Source organism: Ixodes scapularis, unplaced genomic scaffold (assembly GCF_016920785.2).
Source record: "Ixodes scapularis isolate PalLabHiFi unplaced genomic scaffold, ASM1692078v2 ptg000597l_1___fragment_1__unscaffolded, whole genome shotgun sequence".
NCBI classification, from domain to species: Eukaryota; Metazoa; Arthropoda; class Arachnida; order Ixodida; family Ixodidae; genus Ixodes; species Ixodes scapularis.
Window position 1 is genome coordinate 4,866,938 of NW_024610006.1, and position 13,743 is coordinate 4,880,680.

At 44.2% G+C, this 13,743-nt stretch overlaps 1 protein-coding gene across 6 annotated transcripts in view; it reads right to left on the reverse strand.

The window, feature by feature from the left end:
* The window catches only part of LOC121834161, a 102,079-nt gene that overhangs the window by 65,241 nt on the left and 23,095 nt on the right, over positions 1–13,743 (reverse strand). The window contains exon 5 of one of the 6 annotated variants that reach the window (XM_042287902.1): positions 1,414–1,470. The exons of 2 other annotated variants lie outside the window; for them this stretch is intronic. In XM_042287902.1, coding sequence (XP_042143836.1) covers positions 1,420–1,470 — 51 coding nt within the window. In that variant the 3' untranslated portion in view covers positions 1,414–1,419. Of the gene's footprint in view, positions 1–1,413; positions 1,471–9,949; positions 10,422–12,719; positions 13,031–13,743 lie in introns of those variants that run through there. 3 more of the 6 variants (XM_042287900.1, XM_042287904.1, XM_042287899.1) reach the window with 3 other exon arrangements.

The window sequence follows — 13,743 nt, forward strand, 5'->3', positions numbered from 1 at the left end:
AGACAGTGCCGTTCAAAAGAAAGAATAAGATGTTTTGAGGGAATCTCCTGACCCTCGCGGCGAAGTATAATCCGCTTTACTGCAATGACACCCGAGTTTCGTAGGCCTTCAAGGATCTCATCCTCACTTACATCTAGCAGGTCCTCTTCGGAGATGACACCACGCACAGTGTTCAAAGTCCTGTGCGGTGTTACCGTGACTGAGGTCTCCACGATGCTCTTCATCTTCTGAATGGCCACACTTTGCTCTTGTGTGGTGACCTCAACCAGGAGGTCCCCAGAATGCAACTTTTTTGCTTGGTAGGAGTGTCCGATCAAATGCTCAAGAACCTTGGCAACAATGAACGGAGACAGCTTGGCGGCAGGGCGTTGATTGTCTTCAGAGTGAACTACAAAAAACTTAACAAAGTGTTCTGTTTCTGGTGCTTTGGCGATGACTTGTTCCGGACAGGGCCGTTTGGATGCCTGCCTGGAACCGGGTTTAGAGAGAGAGGGAGCCATAAGAGGCGGAAAGTGTTCAGAACCTGTGGTGTGCCGCCCACCACGGAGCCCAACAAGGGAATAGTTAACGGACCATAACAAAAAGGGCTTTGCTGGAACCGTTAGACTATTAGCACTGCCCAGGTACTATAACCAAGTGTGGTTTTGGACGAGGAGTCTGTCGCCACCCAAGGTTAGCCCTTGCCGCCAAAGGAAATGAAAAAACGAAAGAAGAGAAAATGAGAAGAGTGAAAAGAAGGAGAAGACAAAGGTAAAAGAAGGGAGGGGATAGTAGAAGTGGCGACTGACTGAATCATCCTGGTCGGGCCAAGCCAGGACACCCGTCTACGGGAAGCGGGGGCCGAAGTGGTGTATTGCCTCACCCGGGGGGCCCCGAAGGGTCCAAACCTACCCCGGGTTCGACTCAACCACCAGGATGCCCTTTTCCCCGGACACGGGAAAGCCACGCACAGCCAGACGTGGGCGGGTGAACCCGCATGGCTCGGGGTCCGTGGAGACGCCACTCTCCAAACACCTGCTTTCACAGGTGCCCCCTGCGGGGTAACGTAACAATAACTGATGCGTCTATTATTGTGCTAACTGAGACCTGGCTTCGTTCTAATATTTCTTGACTGATTTCTTCTGACCTAATTTTACAGTGTATCAATGTGATCGCAAATTCTCTACTAGGAAAAAGATGGGAGGTGGGGTGCTATAGCAATTGATGCATCATTACAATCTGTTAGGCGTCCAACCCAGGCCTTCATTATGGCGTTGCAACGTTTCAGTTTCACTGGTCGTCAGGGACTGCCAAGCGTTGTGTACATAAACAATGCCCTCACATTCTAAAGGACTTCAAAGGACTTGCGTGGCATAAGGAACGTGCAGAAAGATCTACGTTTCCAGGGCCACTGCACACAACATTGCTTCAAGTGGAAGTTTATTGCAGAGGGAGAAGTGTTGGACTGGAGAGAAGTGTCGTTGGCATCTTCTGGGAAAGAATAGAAAAGACAGTGAAGTGCAGCTTACAAGTTATACTTGAAAAAAAAAAAAAAAGTTTGGCTTTGAAGAAATGCCAACTATTCTACAAGAGGTCGAAGCCATCGTGAACTCTAGACACTTGGCTCCGGCTCACGACACTCCACACGAGACAGAGGCTTTAAAGCCTGTACCCTTCATGTCGGGATTGCAACTGACAGCGCTTCCATCAGCCAGTGTGGAAAACATGCCAAGTTCTAGAAGAGGGCAAGTCCCCAGATATAAGCTGCACGGGCAGAAACAGACAGGAAGAGAAGTTCTACGAGAGACACAGATCAGTTCTGGAGGAGGTGGCAAAAAGGATACCTCCTCCAACTCCGCTTTGCGCACCGGTCGACCAAGACACGTACAAACAACCTGTGGAACGGGGACCTTGTTCTCGTATGTGAGGACAAGAAATCCCCGTTCATGTGGAGAATGGGAAGGATCGAAGAAGTTTAGCGGGGCCGAGACGTGAATTTGTGTTTGATGCACCTACGGTGTTACGCTTCAACGCCCCGTGCAGCTCCTCTACCCCCTTTGAACTGTCCGAGCGAATAAAACCTTCGTGACTCCTTTGTGCAGGAGAGAGGATGTTGCATATTCAAAAGGATTGGAATGACATTTTCCACCCCACTTCCAGCAAGCTCCCCCAGGGTAGGGTCGCCAAACTCGTCGAACGCAAAGTTGAGCTCGAAGTTTGCAGAATGCGCTAATTGGAATCTTGCGACGATGACGTTGCGCCAAGCGAAATGCCAATCATTAGATCTTCCTCATTTCTTCGAAATCGGCAAACTTTGTCAAATGTAGCAAAGTTCATTGAGGTGCGCGTGCAGCGTGTTGATTGAACGGTTGCGCCGACAATGCAGCGCCCGTTTGTCCCTACACCCCTATGCCACGCTACAATTAATGCTTTGAGGATTGTCCCAAGGCGGCCTGTTGACACGCCAAATCCATCCAAACTTTGTGTAAAAAAAAAAGCAATAAGAAACTTTGTTTGTTGAAGCTATCATTGACAACAGTGCGACGTTTCAGAACTTTGCGAGAGCCGTGGTCTGAGCCCGAGATCTTCGCTTTGGACCGAGGCAAAGTTAAACTTTTTAAACATAGCGAGGCCGTACACTGCGGTCAATCTTATCTACCGCCACCGTCGACGTCACTACTGGGACAACCGGAAAGCTTTTGAACTCCCCTATGAGGACTTTTGGCGACAGATGCAGTTATCGAAGGCCGTTGTGCGTTGGCTATGAGACGAGCTTCGCTCGGCGCCCAGACTAGGGAGGCGACGGACAATCGCGTCCACGATGACCGTTGAACAGCAAGTCCTTTGCGTGCCCTGGTCCCGAAGCACGGTGGCGACTGACAACCACCCTTCAGTCACCCGGACGACTGTGAGCCGGGCGGTCAGAGCTGTTGCGGCTAACATCGTCGAGTGCCTCGGCAGCTGTTGGATCAACTTCCATGCGGAAAGCAAGGCCACCACCAAGGAGCGCTTCGGCCGAGTCGGCTGCATGCTTGGTGGCTTCGTTGGGTGCGTAGATGGGACTCTGGTCGTAATGCTGGGCCCGCGAGACACGTAGACCGGCACCAAGGCAACCTACTGGTGCCGAAAGCACAACTACGCTCTGAATGTTATTAAGTGGTGGTGTTCATCTCTTGCTGTCCTCTCTTTTTATGAACTGTGTAGTCGCATTTGGCAATCAATTCAGTAGAAACTAATGATTCCTCTGCGATACGTCACAGTGTTTTTATGCTGTTCACTCGTTCACATTGACTAGAAAAGACAATGTCTAGTCAGACAGTGAGAGGGGTTCTACATAAAGAATACATGCTGTAAACAACTTTATTTTTGCGGGCTCTATCTTTCGTAAATTCGGCAAAGTGTGGTTTACGTCAATATTTCGCGGGCACGAAATCTTGAGAATCAGGGTGGAGTGCTGTGCACTTGTTACCATAAGAAAATATATTCGTGGGACCCATTTTTCGCAAAATTATTCAGGTCACGAAATGTTTAAAATTTGGGTCGTTTACAGTTCTCCTTTTTCTGTCCTCTTTATATGCTTCGGGGTTTTGTGTCCCTCCTACTTTCCTTCTTTTCCCCGGCTCCAGGGTTACTGTGTCAGAGTAAACATCTTCCTCTGTCTTCTTTTTTTTTTTAACTATACGGCCTTGTCCCATGCTTGCACCTTGTTTATCTAGTCAAAACGTTGTCAAATTATTGCTCGTACTTTGATCTGTCAAGTTGATAATAAAAGCACATGTTCATTGAGCGACCACTTATTCTGTTTAAAAGGAGCAAAATAAATACAAAAAAACTCTTAGAGTCAGGATCTCGAAGCTTGACAAAAGTGGTCTTTATCGAGGTCGTTGCCGCATCATACCCGCTGTGGTGCGTGAAAAACGGACTTGTATGCGTTTGCACTGGAGTTTGTTGGATCATATATCCTCCTAATATGAGTATGGCCGTATAGTTTTGTCGCGAAAGCAATATAATGTAAGTTAAAACAAGCATTTTTCTCTGAAAATCCGTGCAATAGGTAAACTTGCGAGCAACTTTGTACAGAGCATTTTTTGTGTCTTCAGTGAGTGAAAAGAGGAAGTGCACATTAAAGTTCTTGTGTTTGTCTGCCAACATGTTTCTGATTGTAGTGTTTCTAGTAGACAAGACCATCTCTTCATGAGTCTATGCAAAAAGTATTCTATAGCTTGTTGACTTCTCAAGGCCTTGACACACAATGACACGCATAAGCTATCTTGTTGAACTCAGATATATATTTTAGGATACTTCAGCACAGAATGAGCTTGTTCAACAAGTACTAGAAACGATTTAATTTTCGCACGGGACCCAATGAAGTCAAACTTCATTATTACAAACACTAATATAGCGAAGTACCGGATATAGCGAAGTAAATACGAATTTTGGTGGGTTATATGCTTTATTTCAATGGAAGTTCCACCTTTAAAATGAAACCGAAACCACAAGATCCGATGCGATATTGGTTATAGTAAAATTATTTTCGGCCGCGCACGACTCGAAATATGTGCAATACGCAAAAACAAAGCTAGAAAATCTTACGGCTTGACATCTAGGAGACTTGTAGGAGACATATCAAAAGCGCAGACTGTAGTAACATACAAGAAAAACTGATGTTAATGAAGCTTACGATATATTCATTAAAATTGTCATAAATCTGTATACATAATCTTTCCATTTAAAAACATTGAGAACCAACAAACGAGCCTGTAAGCCTTGGGTGACTGAGGATCATCTGAAATCGATGCGTATGAAAAGTAGCCTATACATTGCATTTTCAAAAACAAGGAACCTTGATAAGATAGCGGAATTCAAATCCTTCAGGAACCGCCTAAATGCGGATTTAAGACGTGGAAAGCGCGTCTACTACATGCAACAGTTTGACTGAATTCATGAAGCACTCCGACTTGCTTTGGAAGAAACTTCCTGCTCTTTCAGGCAAGACGCCTAAAATATATAGAAAAGCTTATTATTATGGTAGAGAAAAGTGTGGCTCTGCATTATCAGATGAGCTTAATAAATACTTTGTTCGCACTGGCACGGGAACTTATTGTAGTGGTGCAGCTAAAAACATACCAAGAATTCGCAAATCTATCTTTTTTCATCCTCCCGACGAACGTGAAGTATACTCAACCATATTAAATTTACGAAACAATTTTAGTACCGATGTTGATAGTCATAATATTAAACCAATAAAATTTGTTCCTGACCTCATTTTGTCTTTTGTAACAGATCTTCATAATCTTGCTCTTTCATGTAGGTTTAGAAAGAGTTATATACGTAAAAACAGGGGACGGGACAACACATCTTTCAAATTTTAACCTCCTTTTAACTTTCCCTCTCCTATAGTGGAGCTCCGAAGGCGAAGCGTACGGCAATAAATTCATTTGTTTGTTGAAAGTTGAAAGATGTGTTGTCCCGTCCCCTGTTTTTACCTATATAACTCTTTCTAAACCTACATCATTACCAACGCGCTCACTAAGAAGTTTGCTCTTTCATCTGGGCATATTTCCCATAAAATGCAAATCGCTAAAGTCGCTGCATTGTTCAAATCAGGAGATGGAAACAGTTTGGGGAACGATCACCATATATCTATACTTCTTGTTTTTTCAAAAGGCTTAGAAAAGATTATGTACTCCAGAATTATAAATTTTCAGCAAGACATGATCTTTTAACACAATGTTAGTTTGGATTTAGAAAACTTAGATCAACCAAGACCGCACTTTTACACCAGGAGACTATACTTGACAGATTAGAAAAAAAGTTAGCAACTGTTGGTGTCTAAAATTTTTAGACTTTAGCAAAGCCTTCACTGTATCAATCACGACATTCTTTTAGACAAATTGTATTCATATGGCTTTCGAGGAGTTTCGTTTTCCTTGTTAAGGTCTTTGCAGTTCCGTCAACAATATGTTTCCGTAAATAATCATAAGTAGGGTTCAGTGTTTTCAGATAATACCGAAAAACTCTGAAAACATCCGCCGGTAAAATTTTGGTCAATTTGGAGTTATCCGATAAACTAACAATTTCGATGTGCCAATCCTCCCCTCCCAAACACACAGACATACATAAAAGTATATTACAATCAATGGTTTGATCAGCGCGTAGAGTCAATGGTCTTGGAAATATGCCAACACACTTCTGTTTCAAATTTCGGTCAGCACAAAACAGGTCATTGCACTTTCGGGTCACTACAAAAGTCACTGTTTATGTTTCCAGTTTGGGTCATAATATTTAAGCTTTAGAGGAAGGAGAGGTTGTGTTTTTGTAAGAGTGAAAGCTGTGGACCATAGAGATTGCATGAAGTGGGGAAGAGGGACATTTGAAACTTCTCTATTACATCATTTACTACACTACCTCACGCGGCCGCGTGAGCTAGTGTGGGGGGAAGCGTGTGTTCAAGCTTCGTTGCAAATCACCATGGTGTCCACTGCTCCGCCAAAACGACTGAAGTAGTTAATCAGGGCATCCTGCATCCTTTCCTTTGGAAGAACCCTGTACGATCGCCTTACACGTCCAGATTTTGACACTAACTTCTTTCGTCTCGGAGGATGCACCACTTCCAACACAGACGACGAGATCAACTGCTCTCCGTCCGAAAGTCAATACCCACTCACTGTCGCAATCTCACACACAAACAGTCGGACAAGCACTCACGAATATCACCGCAGTGTGCAAGGTCCATCGAGGACTGGTCCTGCTCCAGTGTTCGGCCTTGCATAAGACATGTCCGATCATGAAAGGAAAACAGACAACCTTCGCACTACTTCTTGTCCTCGGCGGAACTGTCCTCGTCGTCCCCGTGATTCCGCAATGAGCCTAGGCTCAAGTGTCGGCACAACTAATTGGGGGGACCCGAGACCGTGCAGGGCCCCAACGTAGGTACCGGGGGAGCGGCGAAGAAGCCCGGAGGGCCCAGGAAAGGTTTGAAGGCATGACTCGGGCTCAGGTAGTGGGGAGACCACAGCCCCTGGTGTTGGGCGAGCTTCATTCGCACTGTCATCTGCTTCTCACGTGTTTCGTCGTGCCAACGCTGTGTTGAGGACGTGTGTGGAGATATGGTCGGGAACTTGGGTGTGACTAGTCGTCGATCTTAACGTTGTCGGAAAGAGGGGTGAGCAGAGGGGACCTGTTCTTTGTTTCATTCATGTCGCTTTGCCGGAAAGCTGGCGGACTACCCTTGGCTTCTGTGATGCTGGGCTCAATATCAGTAAACCGGACTGAACTTGCCAAAGTCTGTTTCACTTCCTCAAGGCACGTTTCTGGCGGATTGTTGTATACCAATTCGAAACGAGCTGCAGGAACGTCAAAGGAAGTTGGTCTTGGCATCATCACCGGCACATAAAGAGCTTCAAAATCAAATGATATTGCGGTGTGTCTCCTATGCTGTAGGTCCCCGTACCAGGCGTTCCATCGAACCACAGACCGCTTGGTGCGCTGTAACGTTAATCAGCATGAACTACCAACTCGCCCAGTCAGCAGTCTTATCCCCTTGGACACTTGCTTGATGAACATCCACAGTGCGATGAGCATGAGGAAGATACAGTGGCACATGACGCAGTCTAACTGCACGAACGCCGTGATGACTTGAATACAGCATATTCCAGAGAGCTGCGCCGTGACCTTTCTAGGGGACAGGGCCCCCATTAGCGAAACGTCGCTGTCTATGTTGTGACACCTCAGCTAAAGCGTGAACAGGATGCAGCGTTGCCCAATGCTGGGCCCGGGACGGCCGGTGCAGTCCGCCCTGGATTCTGGTCTCGCCCCTCGAGGGGGACCTCATGGCGTGAGCAAGACGCGATATGGGTTCAATGCGGTCCCAGCTCTCGGTACCCAAGCTGAGCCGGGACGAGACGTTTACACCCACATATTATTTATTTATTTTCAATAAGAAACACAGCGAAATCAAATTCCGAATTTCGGAGAATTGGGAATCAAACAAAAATAAACTCCGATAAACTCTTAATTTTCGGCAAAAAATTAACTTTGAAAAACACCCTCCAAATTTGACAAAAAATAAACTCCGAAACCATGAAACCCTAGTCATAAGTCATCTTTAGTTGAAATTTCTTGTGAAGTGCCACAAGGCAGCATTATAGGACCTCTTTTATTTCTTTTTATATTAATGACATAGTTACTATTGGCACCGAAGTCAAATTCATTATTTATATAGATGATACGGCTATGATAATTTCCGGCACAAATTCTGAAACTGTTATTTCTAAGACAAACAATGTTCTGTGCAAGTTTAAGTTGTGATGCGAAAATAAGTCTCTTGCCTAAATACAGACAAAAGTAAGGCCGTAATATTTCAACTTTATTGAGGTAGTCGGCTTGACTTACACCTTGCTTTGAATTATGGCCCTGGTGTTAATCCTTACACAGATAATGTTAAAACTTTGGGAGTGTTTCTTTCTTATATGTCCTGGAATGATCATGTGCAACACATTCGTAATAAAGTTTCAAGAGAGCAAGTGTGCTAACTAAATATGGGAATATTTTACCCACCAGTGTTAAACTTCAACTTTAAAGGTCCCTTTTGTACGCACATTTATTGTACAACCACCATCTTGTCTGGAGATCTACTGGTTTGACGAATTTAAACACACTTAGTGTTTTACGAAAGAAAGCTATTCGAGCTGTTGCGAATGTCTCTGGGATGTCTCCATCGCTACCTCTTTTTGAAAAATATTCTATAACTGATGTATCGGATATCTACTTTCAGCATTTAATATTCACATACCAAGCTGCAACTTGTGGTAAGCATTAACATTCTTCACATTGTCTGACTTTCGTCCATACATCTCATTGTACCATACCCGTCTCATTCATCCTTGGCGAATTCCTCAATCAAGAACTAATTTTGGACATCAGAGAATCAAGCAAATACTTCCTGAATTGTTGAATCATATCGCATCAATGAGATTCCACATCACTTCACTAAATAAAAGCGACATACCCAACATTGTAAAAATCTGCGCCTAATTATTTTTGTCTTGTGTGTACAAAATTCTAGTACATCTAACATTATATAAAAGTTTTCATAGTGTACATCTTATTATTTGTTATTTAATTTCTTGACTTTGCAGCGCTCAAGCTGTGCAAACAGATTTTTTCCTTGGCATCCCCCCATCGTTCAAGGCGGGAATAAAATCAATGCTCAATGTTCAATATCGAGCCCACAAAAATAGTCATTTACAGTAGAGCAAATGAAATGCGAGACAGAAATACGCAGGTGAAGACACAGGTCATTTAGAACGAAAAGCACAATATTAACTTGGACCAACAATGCTTGCACTGATAGGAAAAGGTATTCCTCCCTTCTGCATGTGCAATATGGAAAAGGCTTTGCCTTGGATTGCTGAATCTATAATAATTACATCAGTGTGTTAGAATTCTATGTGAATGATATAGAAAACTTGCGGTGCTGCCTTCTGCAGGTGTGTGATCCAGTCACGCATAAGCTACATTGACTCCAGCATGACTGGTGGGGCCCATGACAGCTATGTCTGGAAGCGGTCATCCCCACAATAAGGATGAATGTAGGACGTTCTGCAGTGCCATCGCCAGACACCTGCGTGCTGAATGAACCGAAAGTGTAATGTAGCATCCCGGTTTGCCCTGGGGTGGGTTGTGGCGGAGGCTGCGGACCATCGAGCAGGTTGGTGTTGCAGAGCGCCCTACGTGACCACTGACTGTAGGGTGCAGTGGGGCGCCTGCGCCGCTGACTGGTTTTGGGGCTTCCGCGGTGTCGGCCACGACTCACAATAGGGATTTCCCAGTCGTCCTTCTTTTCCTTTATTTTTTTTCTCCTTCGGGTGCTGCAGGCTTCTGGCATGGAACCTCGGTCTTTCTGCTCTCACCGGCATCTCTTTCTGAGTGCAAATAAATATTATCATTATCATTATCATCCCTTCGAAGGGCAATGGAAAGCGGCATCCTTCAGCCTGGTGAATTCTGCTAAGTAGGAAATTAAACATTTCACAACTGTATTTGACGGTGGGGTCAATGGTGAGGCCGCCACACTGTGTGTAATACAGGGGTCTTCTATCTTCGGTAATAATTACCAAAACAAAACTAACAAGGAGGTATGTAGACAAATGGTCACCAAACTGTACCTTGCACATCTGTGTGAATCTTTATATTTTTAATTATCGAAGTGAGCTCTTGCCAATAGAAAATATAATCTATTGTTTTCCTTAATCTTCATCCCACTTCATAAAGTGGGATACACACTGGGAAATGATCACAAGCAGGCGAAGCATAACATTACAAGTGGCTATGCAGATAACATAATTTAGTCAAAAAGGCTGTCTGAAATTTAGCATTTGCTAAGATTCGTTTACAAATCCCAGCGGTCAGCTCCTTGTAGGCTCGATGAGAAGGGCACTCTGCAAGTTAGATGTAGTAAAGACTTTACATACCATCGCAAAATAAATCGCAAAACGCAAGAGAACAAGTGGCACGACACTGTGAAACAATCGGCCTCACTAAGATTGCTAAAGTTAAAGGCAGCTAGAGTCCTTTTCTGACACCTTTCATTGTGGTAAAAACCCATAAGGAAGGCAGACCATTACAAGTCAAAGTGGAAGACAAAGGAACCTGGCCACATGTAACAGCAAGGGAAATACAGGAACATGTACCACTTCAAGTTGAAGATCCAATCTAGGTCCATAATTCCGATGAAGTAATTGAATTTTGGAAAAAACACCAGCCCATCACAGCTTTTTTGGTAGAAACGAAAGACATGTTTTACAACATTCCACAGGAAAAAGCAACACAGGCAGTGGAAAAGAGCTTCGACGCTTTCGGCTTCAAGTTTTCAAAACGAGTGCGGAATCAGCATTAGGGATTTGCTAAGTCTCTTACAGACCTATTTAAGTTCTCTAAATGTCACGTTGAAAGATAATGTATACACTCAAAAAGAAGGGATCTGCATAGGGTCCTGCATAGCACCAGCTTTATGTGACCTGTTTATAGTAAAAGGAAACGGAGTTACAGCAGTTTTTCCAGGAAAATGGAGTCAGCAGGTGCTTCCGATATGTTGTCGCTTTTTTGGTTTGTTTCCCAATACACCAAATGACAGACACATCATGCTCAAAGATCATGGAGAAGTAATATTTGGACGTGGGCTAGTCGGCGGTGCATAGTTAACATATAGTTAAAACAGAGTTCGCACTGTCATAATTATATATTTACGATCAAAAAGAAGTTCCGAGAGGCGCACAAAGGACTTGAATTCACCTCTGAATTACTTGAGGGAGGTAGCCAACAATGCTTGGACATGAACACGACTTTCGAGAACACACAGATGTGCTGGGTGTACAAAAACAAGAGGTGAGAAAGGAGTACTGCTGTATGACTCCGGACACACCAAGTTAGTCAAGAAAAGTGTTGGATCAGGACGCATCTGGCAAGCTATACAAAAAATATCATGTCACCACGGAGTCTTAAAAAACCTCGGGAGCCAGACACGCAGACTAAGTGCAAGCGGTTACCCAGAACCCTCACTGGTCGCCGACGCAGAAAAATACATTTCCAATCTCACAGAAAAAGCAAAACCATGGAGCAGATTGTGGACAAAAGGCCACTGGTGGTACTGCCGTACATACACAATTTCTGACATTAAATAAAGATCGCCGAAAATTTTGAAGTTAGGGTGGCATTATCTGCCCCTTTCAAGCTCAAAGGATTATGCAAAGAAGCAAATAAACTGGAGGACGAAACGAAGGGCAAGACATTGTGTCAAACGCAAATTTGTTAAATGTGCTGAAGGGGTGATACACAAGATAGCACTGACGTGCGGCAAATCCTACATCGGGCAGACCGGAAGATGTGTAAACGAACGACTCGGAGAACACAAACAGGCATGCGGTCAACTGCAAGCACCAGGCAACCTAGCCGGGCATTCTACAAAATGCAGCTGCGAAGCTCCGCTAAAGCCACTTTATTTTGGCCAGATCTTAAGATAGGACGACACGCAAAGCCATCGAGGCTTTACATATGGTTTCAGAACAACACAAAATGTGCGTCAGCGTGCCATCAACAGCTTTGAAACAAAAAGTAGAGCTACTAAAGAAGGTACCACAGCATGTTGGAACAAAACACAGCTCCTAGGTAAATGCAGCGGAGACTGGCTCACCATCAGGTTCATATGTCTATGGCGGCTATTGCGAACACCACTGAGATCGGAAGCAGAAAAAAGCAAGGCACCAAATAATGGGGTTTTCTAGCCACAATAATTTTTCAAAATATGGTGTGGGGGAGAAAGAGGAGAAAGAAATTAGACTCGTTAGTCTGCGCCATTCATGCACGTTCTGTTTCTTCTATCCTGTTTTAGTTTTAACAATGTGCTGAGCTCAACACATTGTTAAAGTTTGACTATTTTCATCATTCTTTGATTAAAAACGAGTCACTGCCCGAATGCTCGCCGAGGCTTTCACTGTCACGAGCTGAAGTTTAGTCGTCTCTAATTGTCATCACAAGCAAAGGGTACGTCCGAATCATCAAGCTTTTCGAACCGGAGACTGAAAACAGTAGTATGCTGTTTACATTACAATTACAACGCGACAACACAAGTTCTGGATTCATGGCATCGCGTTCGAGTATGCTTGGGTCGTGCTAGGTACAATATTTAGGTGCAAGGTGAGAAACATTCAAACCCAATACCGCTGCATGACCCTTTTAAGTTATGCATGTATCATGGGCCCTTCTGATAAGCACATGGCTATTATCTGGAACTTGAAGACAACTCCCCTGAGGAATTACAGGATGTGAATGAGACGGTGGATCTTCCTGAAAAACCGCAAGAGAAACCACCCAAAAAAAAAAGTCCTCCTGCAAGCAGGTGGACCTTCTCATGTTGGTCCTTGAGGAACAAGGGCACAGAGGCAAGAGCTTCGTGAAGCAAGAGGAAGGACACACAGGGAAAGGCAGCGTCAGTTTGCAATTGTGCAGGAGTCCAATGATCTGCAGTGGGATTTCCTGCAGTTCCTAAAATCTAAACCCCAAATGTAAAAAAATGAAAAATGCAAAGAAATAGCCTCCTTTTTACTTGACTTCGGATTCCAAGCGTTGGCATGCAATGCTTTCAGTGATCATTGTCCCGCCTTGAAGCCCAATTACAGACGTTCTGTTCAAGGTGGGAACTTGTTCGGGATGAACGTCCTACCCCCTGGTATTTCCTAAAGGTGGAAGTGAGTTGATGCTGAAATGTGGGTACAAACAGGCGAGGTAAACTCAACACTAAAAGGACTGGTCCAGCAATACCAGCTATTTATAGTTGCTCAAGCTATTTATTTTTTCTCATTGGCAAGCTATACCAAATGTACAACTGTCCGGTCCACTTTTTAGCTGATCAGCTGTATGCTTCAAGTGTGGTTGGTAATTAATTACAGCTATTGTACTAAAAAAGCTGGCAGAGATCTCGGGATGCCTAAGAACCTCAAAGGTACCGCAAGCTTGGAAAGATGCAAACATAATGCTGATCACAAGAAGAGAGATGTTGACACAAAAAGAGATGTGATCACAAAAAGAGAGACCATGGACAACCTGGCAAAACTTCAATTGGTATGTCTAATCCATCCTGACCCTGAGTTAATTGAGCCTCGTATGGCAGTTACAGTGCTCGGAATAGCTGTGGCAGCGCTGATTGATACCAGTGCGAGTCTGTCGCTTAGTGGGGCCTACCTGATTGAACGATGCAAAGAGCAG